The sequence below is a fragment of the Protopterus annectens genome, chromosome 16.part0, assembly GCF_019279795.1.
Source record: "Protopterus annectens isolate FY-2018-M chromosome 16.part0, PAN1.0, whole genome shotgun sequence".
Lineage (NCBI taxonomy): Eukaryota > Metazoa > Chordata > Ceratodontiformes > Protopteridae > Protopterus > Protopterus annectens.
The window spans coordinates 784,208,993-784,222,795 of record NC_056750.1 but is presented as its reverse complement, the minus strand read 5'-3'; the positions used below and the strand labels follow the sequence as shown (position 1 = coordinate 784,222,795).

General features: G+C 37.8%; 1 protein-coding gene across 1 annotated transcript in view; it reads left to right on the top strand.

Annotated features, from left to right (window-relative positions):
• Positions 1–13,803, top strand: part of RABL6 (RAB, member RAS oncogene family like 6) — a 1,129,210-nt gene that overhangs the window by 1,079,315 nt on the left and 36,092 nt on the right. The window contains exons 13-14 of the mRNA XM_044058056.1: positions 4,317–4,488; positions 6,522–6,583. Of these exons, the coding sequence (XP_043913991.1) occupies positions 4,317–4,488; positions 6,522–6,583 (234 nt within the window). The remainder of the gene's footprint in view (positions 1–4,316; positions 4,489–6,521; positions 6,584–13,803) is intronic.

Genomic DNA, 13,803 nt, shown 5'->3' with positions numbered 1-13,803 from the left:
AAGGCAGAAAAAATGAAAAATGGAAGTACTTGGTAAGGATTCAAAGTAAAGAAGACAAACAAATGGACAGGTATGACGTGGACATTTTAATAGTTCCTCTAGATGTAAAAGCACAAGATTAGAGCATTTATTCTTAGAGACATTTTATGACATATTTGAGACTGTTTTTTCAATGGAAAATTTTCTTGGAGAATGTGAAAGAAAGACTGTAACCCATGAAATCTTTGTGATAACAGCATTTATCAGGGAAGCTAAAAAGAAGATTAATGTAGAATTTTGAACAGAGGTAAAAAGAGAGACTGTGAAAAGACATTTGAAAGTTTTATGTAGAGAAGAACTGGACATTTCAAAAGTTTATGACAAAAGGGGTTTATGAACTGGTGGCTGGGATTATAATATTCTGTTAAAATAGAGAAAAAATATTAATATACCAAGCATGATAAATGTGGAGGTAAACGGGTGTTGTAAAATACTGGGGACAACCCAAAACATGTTCGTTTTGTGGGAAAGAAGGACATTTGATAAATAACTGTGGCAAAACAAAATGTTATTTTTGTGGGGAAAGGGAACATGATCCAAAAATGTGAATTGAGATGCTATAAATATAATTGAATATTTATGGATGGATTACAAAAATGGAAACAGTAGAGAAAAAGAGAAAGGGAATAAAATGAACAAAAAGGAGACATTTTAAAAATAGTAGAAATAGAAAGCAAATTAGATGAGAAAAAATAATACAGAGGACACAGAGGAAGGTTCTGAAATAAGGGATGAAGACAAACTGGAATGTAGTAAAATGGAAAAAGAATTCTATTGGTAAAAGAGTAAAGACAGAAAGGGAAAATTTAAAGGGGTAAGTACAGAAGAAAAAAGAAAGAAAATGGATGAAAAAGAATATATATGTCTAAAGACTGGGGCTTAGTATAATGGTTAAGATGTTTGACTCACAGACACAAAGTGCAGTGTTTGATCCTCACCTTTGGAAAGGGAATAGGCCATTCTAAACCTAACCAAAGCTAGTCTAGTAATTAGCTAAGAACGTATGAAACCATGAATATGTTCCTTCTGTAAATATGAATATTATTAAGAATATAGTAAGAAAAATAGGAATTTTAGAGTGGTGTACTACATGTGATGTAGATGTAATTATATTAGAAGACACAAGATTTTTAACAAATGAAGAAAGATTACAGAGACACTGTCGAGACAGATAATCTGGAAGTTGGGAAATGAGAGGTGTTCTGGAATAGGTGTATGCTGTAGAAATACACTAAAGATAATAGATGTAACTTTAGCAAAAAAATGGGAAGAGTAACCATTGTAGATTTAAAATGGAAAGAACAAGTATATAGAATTATATGCTTATACTAACTGTAAAGAAAGGGAAAGGTTATTACATCAGATTTTAGATTATGTATTGGTAAATATGAATATTATAATAACAAGACACTTTAATTGTGATTTAAGAGGCAAGCAAAAAAAAAAAGAAAGGAAATGATGTAAGAAAAATGTCAGAAGTTATAAGATGTGGTAAGTTAAAACTCTGGGACAAAAAATTCATGGACTTACAAAAGGGGTATGTATAGAACTGAAATAGATTATTTTATAGTGTCAGAAGATTTAGTTATACGAGAAGGGAAGGTAGTTAAAGCAGGAGTTTCTGATCATTTTGCAATACGGCTAGAGCTAAAAGAAAATGAGGCATATGTAAAAATAGGCAAGTAATAAAAAGGATAAATGAGAAAGCATGGAATGAAGAAGGAAAGAGATTATGGAAAGACCATGTCACAATGAGAAGATTTTATAAAAATTTGGTCTGAATGGTGGATATTTAAAGAAAAATATAAAAATGTTTTTACAATGGTAATATGATGTGAAAAAAGTAGGGGAAAGAAAAATATAAAATAATATATAATAATACATTGGAAGATTTAGAACATAATGCCAGAAAGTAATTTGACAAAGCAAAAGAATTGTATGAAAGAAATCAAGAAAAAATACAAGAATTGTTATGCAAGCAATAAGATTGTTTACAGGGAAAAAGAGAAGTATTGAGGTACTTAAGCAGAGTAAAGGAAGATGATAGTTAATGAGAGATAAAATGTAAAAGGAGAAATAGAAAACCCAGGAAAAGATTATGAATAGTGTAGTACAATATGTGCAAGAAATGTTTAAAGAAAAAAAGAAGGTAGTGAAAAAACATGGAAAGTAAAAAAGTTAACAGAAAAAGAGAATAAAGAGTTCAAAAAGGAGATTTCTTTAAAACAGCTAGATAAAGTATTACAATATATAAATATAGATTCGGCTGCAGACCCAGTTGGAATAGGGTATGAAATGTATAAACATTTAAGGGATTGACAAAAAAAAAATAACAGTCATGAATGAATGGCTAAGTGAAGGTTTTATGTATAAAGAACTATTTAGTAGAATAATTAAATTCACATGTAAGAAGGAATATAGAAGAGAATTAAAAAAAATGGAGACCAATTTTATGAAAATAAAACAAAAGAGATTTGAAACTAAAATGGAAAATGTTATGGAAGATAGCATATGCAGTGTAAAGGGGAATGATTGTCAAGAATTATTAATGGTATTTAGAGAAATTGTGGATGATATTATGAACAGAAAAGAAGCGAAAATCATGATAGGAGACCTTAATAAGGCAAGTGACACAATTGGACATAAAATCTTATGCGTAATAATGAAAGTATATAAAATAAGTGAGAAAGTCAGGAAATTATGTATATCCGGGTATAGTGATAATAAAGTAAAAATACTTTGTAAATGGCTGGTTAAGCCAAGAGGTGCATATAAAGAGTGGTTTAAGACAAGGATGTCCAGTGAGTTGTATACCCTTTGCATTAGTTATGAATGTAATAGTATGCAAAATAAATTACAAAATTAATGAGTTTACTTATATAACACCTGAAGGGTTAAGAGTTCCATTTTTGTTAACATATGCAAATGACATAATAATTGCAAAACAAAAAAGCAATCCTGTCTTTTCTGGAGAGTATATAAATTCAAAAAAGGCTAATTTGATAATTTCTGTACTGATGGGGAAAATGGCACACTTAGCAAGTGTATTAATGTTGCCAAATGTATTTGAAAAGGAATTATTGTAGATGATTTTCATTTATTTGGGGTTTTAGATTAAACGCATTAATAAGAGGAGGTTTAGGGTTAATTAACCCAGTGGCATGCACTGCTTCATTAAATTTGTATAACGTGCTAAAGTGTATGAGATATTAGTAGTAAAACTATAAATACAAGTGTGATAAATTTTGGGATATGGTAAAAACAGATTAAAAGAGAGAGCATAAATGAGGAAAAAAAATTTACATGGAAAAATATTTTTTGGAAAGTAATAACTGAGGATATAGAAAAATGTAGAAAAGTATGGTATAAAAATGTAATGATAAAACATTACTATGTAAAATAAAAATGGGAAAAACTAACACATGTTTTGTGTAGACTGGCAATAGATAAATTGCCAGTAAAAGGAAATAAGCCATATGAAAAGAAAACTAATAGAATATATTTACATTATCAAGAAGAAGAAACAAAGGAAACATGTTTTTGAAATGTAAAAGAGTAAAAAATGTTATTGGGAAAACTATGTAAAGAAGGTTTTTTGAAGATATAAAAGTAGTGGATAGAATAAACATGGATATGATTGAATATTGATATTATAAGAACATAAGCAAAGAATATGTTAAAATAATAGATAAAAAGTTATTTTATGTTATATGAGTTATATGGAATGAAAGAATAAATGAATGTATGTTTAATGGTAAATGGATTTTAGCAACAGTATTAAGTAAAATCAGATGGTGGTTATTGTAAAAGGAATGGGGGTCTAATAGGGATGAAAATTTAGCATGAATGTAATGCAAATTATGAATATATTTAAGCATGTTTGTATATTTATATATTTGTACATATGTAAAATATTTGTAAATATGTAAGTGTTTTATAAATAAGATTTTTTTGTATATAAATAAAGGACCCCTATGCTTTTTGACAGGTACTATGGGATCTTTTACATCCACCTGAGTTACCACCAACTGAAGCTGATGGGACATTTGTTTAACATCTTATTTAAAGGGTAAATGCATTGATTTAGGAAAAAACTTGACTAGTTCACATACCTGTACATTGTGGTTCTTTCCTTTCTTTGATTAATCTCATTTATTTTTTCTGTGTCTTCTGCATTTTGTCTAACTTGAACTCTGAAATTTTTGACAGTGATTTCCATTATGAAACAGAAAGTTAATTTTTAAATGTTGCACTTTATTTCTTATTTTTTTTCTAAGGAGATTTCACCGGTTAGAGCTGTCATTTCTGATATCTCAGATGAGGACATCAGTCCTCCAAAGGTTCTTGAACCTGTGAAAAGCAGTACTCGATCCTTCAAACCGAAGAATGACTCTGATTTGTTTGGGTTAGGCTTTGTGGAAAAAACAGCCAAAGAAAGCAGTGAAGAAGGTAAACTGACTGTGTGGCACTGGGATACTTGACTAGATTTGTTTTTTTTAATGTAAACTCACGTTCTTTCGATGTTTTTATATTGAACTCAGCTTACTTTCCAGCATTATATCCCCCTAACACAAGCCTGTTGGTAGTAGCCAGTACCTGACAATGCTGATAACCACAGCTCTTCAATCCCTGCCAATTAACCATCAAGTGGGTATTACCTTCCAGAGACTCTATTAGTTGTTGCATAGCTGGGTCAGTTTCAGTATTTGACCAAACCATATATTTTACCTTTGCAATCTAGACATTTTGTTCATAGTTAAACCACCAGCCTTATAATTTCTTAGTTTTTGGAGTGGGATGTTAGTGGGGATGATATTTTTGGTTGCTTTCTGTTATGTACGTGCTGTAAAGACAAGTTTGCTGGAAGTAGTAGGGAAAGCTTTTTCCTTCTCCACTGCTAAGCTGTTGGAGATTTGCCTTGTAATGACTTTCCTTGCTCTTGGTGGTTGTGCATCTGTAGTTGTAATGTTTCAAGTAGAGTCCCATGTACTTCATGCTGTCATTAGACAGGCACCCAAGCTAAATATCTAGATTGTACTTTTAAGAACAGAAGCTTCTGCTTGTTATCAGGCCACTAAGTGACCTTTTCCCCATTAATCCATTGTTTTTCCAATCACTAGTATGGCCAACTGCACATCTTGGTGCTTCTGAAACTTTTCTATCTTATGCGGCTGGGATGCAGCAGTTGGAGATTTAGGACAGCTAGTTTTAGGTCATAGTGAAAGGGGGAAGAATTTTTGTGCTTGTCCTTTAATCCCTGAGTGATGCACATAGTGGAAAAGGTAAGATTCACACTTAACTTCCATGCACATTCATTGGTATGATCTCTAGGCACAGCTCCTCCCTTATAATTTTAATGCCATCCAGCCATAGCTTACCTTTGGCTTAGGTCACAAGGTGGTACTTTGCTGTAGTACTGCCGAACTTTCCAGTGAGATATAAGACCTTCTATGTGGCGATACATTACTGCCTTCCCTAGTTGACCCTCAGTTTCTTGAGACTGCGGATGATGTTGGGGTGAGTGCTTTTGGTACTTTATCTTGTTGTTCTATCAACAGACTCTACAATGTTTCTCATAAATCGTAAACTACTGTACTTCAGAGTTGTGGAATGTTTCTGAGCTATAGAGTTCCGCAGTTAGTATTATAGTTTTTATCACACTGATAAACCGTTTTCATTGGCAAAACCTAGCCTCCATTTGCTGTTTTAGAACTCTAACCCATTTTTATTAATAGCCCCATGCCCATTGATATGATTTCCACAGTTGCCCAGCCATTCCCCTTCACTGGTGCGTGAGCAGTACATGACACAGCTATTACACTTGCAGCCATTGGGTTTTCTTCTTAAGGACCTAACCTCTCCTCTTTTTCTTGGCTGGATGACATGAGACTTACTTCAATGAGGGGACCATTGTACCTTTTTGCAAACAAACATGCATCTGTGCTCACACATATATAGTCTACAGTGTTCATGGATTGGAAAGCTGAACACACACCCTACGACTATCTCCCAAGCATCTCTGCTCCTCCTCCAGGGTTGGTCACATAGGAAGACTGAATATTACCCTCCTGCTTGAATACACATGCCTATCCTGCCCACAGCAACACAACTGGTCAAGCCAAACTTAAGTCACCTGGGTTATAGTTAGGGCTTTATCACTATATGCCAACAAAGCTAGCCTCCATAACCAATTTTTAATGCTACAGTATTGCATTCTACGAAATGGGGAATACTTGGATGTGATTTCTTATTTTTTTAGTTTTGATGTCTTTTGGGGGTCAGAGGAGCAGCTTCTGAAAACTTAGATCTTTGCCTCTTAACTTTCCATCAGCAATACATATAGGCATAGGATCACTTTCCAGCGGTCTTCAGGTGTTAAGGATTTCCATCTGGAATTTACATTTTTTTAATGGTTCTGAAAATATTTAGTTTGCTAGTTTTGAGTTCTGCCCTAGTAACTGTTGTGCAATTATTCTGAACAGATAAAGAAAGCAAATCGTCATCTTCAAGAGAAAAAAAGAAAAAGAAGAAAAAGAAGAAGGAGGTAATTGCTGCTAGATTTTCATCTTGTGGATTTTTTGGAATGCTTTGATGCAGGTGGCACTTCCACCACAAATGCCCATTGTACACCCACTCTTGGTCAGTTACGGGTATGTGCAATGGAAACATTAAGGTTAATGAAAAAGAAAAATAACATTGTGGCTGCCTGGATGATGTGGTATGTCAGCAAGGTAAGACACCAGCAGTTGGTGAGGATGGATGTTTTCAGGTTTATGTGACACCCCCCCCCCCTTAGTAAAGGAGATAAACTGCTGCTCAGTAAGGAGCTAAAGATGTTTGGCTGTCAGGTAGAAGATCTTGTTAACAGGAAAAGTATCAAGTTGCTTTCAGTCCTTAGCGTTATATAGTAACATTACGTGCTCTTAAAAAATGAACTAGATAAAAGTGTAGAAAAGATCTTGAGAGACATAATGCTACAGCCAGCTACAGGCAAGATGGTCAAGTTAGTTGGCTGCATGGTGTGAAGGCATAAAGCCCCGATTGTGACCCAAACGTCTGGGTTCAAATAGTAATCCAGGTGCTGGAGAATGTGGGAGGGGGGGTGAGGATTGTTGAGGCAATCAGGCATCCCTGACTTAACTGAAGGTCAGTGCCAAGACATTTACCTACAAGGGAGGCAGGGCCATGTGGGGGGTAAAATCATCATGGAAGCAGGTGACATCCCCACCACAAATGCCCATTTCACACCCACCCTTTGATCAGTTACAGGTATGTGCAACTGGAAACATTAAGTTTAATGAAAAAGAAAAAACCCTTATGGCTGCCTGAATGATTGCCTCCCCATGACATTGTTTGCACCCCAATGACTGGAAACAAATGAGTATTAATCTTTAATGTAATGCAGTGATGTTTGGCAGGTGCAGAAGCGCATACAGAATGGTTGAGCTTTTCCTTCAGTTTGTAGTTGTACTTGAACATCAAAGTAGAGTGCCAACGTTGTACATGAACAGCAAAGTAGAGTGCCAACATTGTACATGAACAGCAAAGTAGAGTGCCAACGTTGTACATGAACAGCAAAGTAGAGTGCCAACGTTGTACATGAACAGCAAAGTAGAGTGCCAACATGGCAAAACAGAACATGTATGGATGGGGCTGAGCCAACATGGCAAGACAGAGCATGTATGGATGGGGCAGAGCCAACATGGCAAGACAGAGCATGTATGGATGGGGCAGAGCCAACATGGCAAGACAGAGCATGTATGGATGGGGCAGAGCCAACATGGCAAGACAGAGCATGTATGGATGGGGCAGAGCCAACATGGCAAGACAGAGCATGTATGGATGGGGCAGAGCCAACATGGCAAGACAGAGCATGTATGGATGGGGCAGAGCCAACATGGCAAGACAGAGCATGTATGGATGGGGCAGAGCCAACATGGCAAGACAGAGCATGTATGGATGGGGCAGAGCCAACATGGCAAGACAGAGCATGTATGGATGGGGCAGAGCCAACATGGCAAGACAGAGCATGTATGGATGGGGCAGAGCCAACATGGCAAGACAGAGCATGTATGGATGGGGCAGAGCCAACATGGCAAGACAGAGCATGTATGGATGGGGCAGAGCCAACATGGCAAGACAGAGCATGTATGGATGGGGCAGAGCCAACATGGCAAGACAGAGCATGTATGGATGGGGCAGAGCCAACATGGCAAGACAGAGTATGTATGGATGGGGCAGAGCCAACCTGGCAAGACAGAGCATGTATGGATGGGGCAGAGCCAACATGGCAAGACAGAGCATGTATGGATGGGGCAGAGCCAACATGGCAAGACAGAGCATGTATGGATGGGGCAGAGCCAACATGGCAAGACAGAGCATGTATGGATGGGGCAGAGTCACTGACTAGGGGAGTAGGGAAGGAATTCAAAAGTCTTCAGAAGATAAAAATATGTACATAAGGACTAAATGGTAGCTGAAAAAGATGGCAGTGTTTTTTTTTTTTTGAACCGCTGAAGATCTGGTTAATCTGTCATTTTTAACTGAGGAAAAAAATGCAACAAAGATGAATGCAAGCTAGAGTCTTTACTGTGTAGTACCTTAAGCCTCCTGTAGTGGATGCCTATAGGATATATGCAAGTGACCCCTTAAGGGCATTGATTTTGTTTTGCCTTTTTAAGTCTTTATGGGTACACTCAGGCCAGTAAGGTAAAACCCCACTTGCTGTAGACATGCCATGTTTCAGCCTTTCTCTGACCTCATCAGTACAGCATAAGTGAATGTTTCAGCTATACTGTAGAAACGTAGAATTTAAAACTAAACTTGATGTCCATTAACAATAGTGTGTCTTACAATATCCCAAATAACATCCAAAGCAAAGGGTTGTCATGTAGCTGAAAATATGGTATGTCTTTACGGGGTTATTTGTATGTATTGCATGGGCCTCCACTACAAGATATTTAAGGTATTACACAGCAAAGACTCTAACATGCTTGGTCATTCTTGCAGCTTTTACTGAATGGTTTCGCTGTGTAACATTGTTACCCCTTTGGTTTGGATGTTATTTGGGATGTTTTGCAGGCACACTATTGTTAATGTCCCTTTTTGATAGGTCTCCATTTTTTGGTTTATCAGTAAAAAGTTATAAGTTAGTTATGGAGAATGTGGGCAAGTCCATCACTGCTGATGTCATTAAATTTCAAGCTCTGTAATGGACCTTCTATAAGACACGACATAGCCCACATCAGCTTTGGATTCTGACATGAGTAATGGCAGAAAAATAGCTAAAACTCTGGGAGAAATTATTGACATGTTTGTGGTAACTTCTAGAATAGTTGCCAGCCCAGAGGCAGGCACAAATGGCCAAAGCATGGATCATATGGTCCACTTTCTGGATGAGCAGCAGTCTTATCCCTGAAACTTTACTCCAGAGGCATTTGTTGTCATCTGTCCCTCCATGTCAATGCATGGTTGTCCCTCGCCCTCGACAGGTGGATTGTGACAGTAATATTCAGACATTATACCATTCCCTTCCACATCCCTCCCTTGCTCCACTGTCTCACAAGATTGCCGCAGGAACAGAGAGATTAAACCTCATACAAAAAGTGAGCCGTTCAAGACGTCCTTCCAGACCAGAAATTACCTAATTATTCTTCCAAAGACTAATGATCTCAGGCCTGTACTTAGTCTAAGCAACCAAAATTAATTTATACCTAAATGTCCTTTTGAATGGTCTCATTGCAGCCCATTTTTCTTCTTTGTATGCCAGTAGGAGACTTGGTTCATCTTTTGTATTTTGCCTAATAATTGAACTTTGATGTTTTTGACAATGATTTCCATTAATATTTGGACCTTTACGTCTACATAAAGATTTCTACACATCCCAGTATGAACAAAGTGTTATCACTTCTGGACATGCCCATTCAGTATCACATCAGCTCCCTAGGGTCTTGTCTAAATGTGTGTCCGTAGTTTCAGTGAACCAGAAGCTGCAAGGCATGAAGGTATTTCCTTACCTAGACAAAAGAATGTTAGCCAGTCCAACACAAGACAGTCTAATCTTTGTGAGGGAAATCTCATTAATTTTATCCACTATTTGGTCCCAAACACCACAGATTCCCATATGAAGCCCGCCCTGTTGCTCACATTTATTGGATGCATTCTGGACGCACCATGTTGCTGGTTGTGTTCCTTCAAACAGGATTTCCCTTTATAGAAGGTGTTGCGTCAGCTCATTCAGGCTTAGTCAGTCCTGTCCTTGCTATTACTGAAAGTTTTGTGATCTATGGTTGCATCTGTTTACATGGTTCCAAATGCCAGATTGAATGTGAAGACTTCTTCACTGGACCTTAAAATGTTAAGTGGTGGTGTTGGTGGATGAAATCAAGGTGCAACACTAAAAGGTCTGCAAGACTCTCAAATTTGATATGAAGTGGTGGGTCTACTTCAGAAGACTGACAAACCAAAAGACTGAATCCCAAAAGACTAATTATATATGCCAACCGTATATCCCAACATCAAGATCGCACATCAGTGGAGAAGGGGCAAAATTCTGTCATTCGGTATTTTGAATTTTCAGTCTTTTGGTTTTTCAGTCTTCTGAAGTAGACTCGAAGTGGTAGATTTACTTGCCAAACCCAAACCTGCGAAACCTGTTCCTAGTCCCAGCCCATGTAGTGTTCGTCACCAGATGGAGGACTGGCATTGTTAAGAGCAGACAGTTCAAGGAATATGGCCACAGGCAGAGTTTCTGCTGACATTCAGATTGCCAGACTGGCAATAATTTGGTATGTAAACAAGCAGGAAGGAGCTCACCCCCCCCCCCTCCTTTTGTGAAAAGTAGTTTGAGTGTGGGAAAGAACTATGGCCACAAATTACCATCTGAGAGCCAACGATATTCTAAAGGGAGACCGATTCCCTAGCAGACTAGCTTAGTCCGTGTTTACTAATATGCCATGTAAGTGATCCTTCAACCGATCAGTATTGTCTAGGATTTTTCTGTCACCATGGAAGCCCTGCTACCACTTGCATCCCCTACCAACATAAATATATCAACTTCTCTTTCATCACTTCTCTTCTCTTTGGAGACTTCCAAAAGATGTTCACATCCAAATATTTTCCCTAGAATTACTTCAGTTTTTCTGCATTTCCTTATGATTTCGGAGTTTCTTCAGCAAGCCAGGCAGAGCCAAGTCCAGTGTCATTCTCCTATCTCCATGTTGGCCTCGACAAGTTTGGTTCCCTCAGCTTTGGTCTCATCTTCTGGAAATTACCTTGTGTCTGGAGTCATTCAGAACTCTTTTAATCCAACTGTCCAACAAGTCTGACCCAGACCTTCATTCCATCCAGTAAACTGCATAGTTACTGCACTTCCAATAATGGCAAGGGACTATTTACACCTAGATAGAGTGGTGCAAATTCTTACTTCTGCCCAAAAGCCTAATAACAGAAAAATGTACAGGAACAAACAGACAGCCGTTTTTCTCTGTATAGGCTGTTTTCAACAATTTGCATCCCTTCACTGCAGTGCCGGCTGTGATTCTAGACCTTCGCCGATCTTTCACATTTGATAAAGGTGAACAGTTTTGAACTTTCTTCAAGGTTCTGACTCACTGTGACAAGCATCCTTGAAGGTTTGCAAGGTTTTCTCAGATGCACATTTCTTATCCAATCTCATAATAAGGATTTTCTTGCTTTTGAAGTAACTGCTGTGGCAGATTTGAAATCTGCATCATGGAAATCTCATTTCTCATGGCAGTTACTTCCACCAGAAGAGTGCCTGATTTACCAGTATCGTATGTGCATCCTCCTTACTTGAAATTTTTATAAAAATGGACTGTACGTATGAAATCATTATTTATTTTCAAGGTAGCCACTGAGGTTAATTTCAATCAATCTATTAACTTACTTGCCTTCTTTCCTAATTTCTGTAAATAAAGGTGAATATCTGTTTTGTTGTATGCAAGTCCACAGTCAGATTAGATTCCAACTGTTCAGAACCAAACCAGTTAGCAAAGATTCACAACTGTTTTCTCATTTTGTCTGGGGCCAGGATTTACGAGATCGCACAGGTACTCGAATCGTTAAACAGCACAGCAGGTACCATTATGACTCTGTCATAGTGTATGTGATGTTAACAACTGAGACACACCTCCTTGGACTATATGAAAAGAGCCATCATAGAGTGACCATAGCATTGAGCAGAATTTTACCTTTTCCAAGGATGATAAGTCAGGACAACCAAAAGGTAATTAACGTGAGCAATTGGCTTAACCTTTGGTGTCATTTAAGGTAGGAGGATACAATATCTGTCAGCCTCCCAAAGCTGACAGTACCTGTCAACCTGGAAAGACATGGTCAACAGATCGTGCTGCTTCACCAAGGAAAATATGCACTTGTCTTGTCTAGACTTTCCTATATTGGCTAAAACTATATCCACCCCCACTGAGCCATTTTTAGGCAATGCCATCCAGATAGTTTAAACTAATGTACTTCTGAGTGATTCTCACCCCAAACCAGGAAAACTCTGCTATTTATGCAGGAACATATTTCACCAACGTTTACTAACATGCACATAATTGCACAGAAGCAACCCAACCCAAAAGACGCAAGTGCAGAGCAGTCCCTACAAACAAACTGTCCTGGTGGTATCAAAGTATCAGTAAGGTTTATAACAAAAGGAAGAAGAAAAATAAAAAGTGCAGCACCCAACAAAATAAGAACCTAATTAACAAAATAAACAAGCAACTTAAGGTTAAAATAAAAACTGCTAAGGAAAAATTACAGAGAGAAAAATAGCCAGTCAGGCCAGGGATAACCATCAGGCTTTCTTCAGCTATGCCCACAATCTTAAGGGCAGTCCACAGCAGTGTGCTAAGCCAGTTGTAAATGGTTCCACCTGTATAAAAGCTGTGGAGAGATCCACTAGTCTGAGATTGGGATACCTGTATTGTGATGTAACTTTTGACCAGTATATGTCCACTGCTGTGAGCAAGTCCTTTTATGTTGTGCAGCTTATAAATAGAGATAATATCTAGGCCCAGAGAGGAAACTGTCCCACTTAAGTCAGCTGTTCATTAGGCTAATCATAGAGAACAATGCCCCTTTTAATATCTACCTGTCCAAGCACTTGCAAAAACTGGAGCATCCACAGAGGTTCCTTACAAAAAGAATCTTGGGCTTAAGGGACATAATCTACATGGACTGTCTCAAAGGGCTGTCACTATACTTAGTATCATACATTCTACTAAGAAGCGACCAATGCCTGACTGATAAGGCATCCACAGGCCAGACTAATAGCCATACTGCATATCTGCAAGACAAGTTGTATTAGAAATGCCCATTCTACAGACCTCAACCTCTTCTGCAGCATAAGCAGAATGATCTGGAGGGACAGGTATGTATCCCAGAGGATACCACTACTATGAAACAGACTCACCATATATGTAAAACAAAACCCTTCCGTGATCTTACTGAAACATAATATCCCTACCACCCGCAGGATAGACCTTCCCTTCCTGCAGCAGCAACAGTACCCATTGGATATCATGACAGCTGATGTTTCTCTAGTTCAGGAAATAGACATCCAAGATAGGGATTTAGACACTGACCAACTGAAGCTGTGTTTCTTGCCGACAAACCTTTTTAGGGAGAGCTGAAAACATTCTCTTCCCTGCTTTGGTGCAACAACCAGGCCATGGGGGTACTGTGTAATCAGGTAGGGTGATATGCTTATACCACTTTGCAGGAAGGCAATGCTTGTGT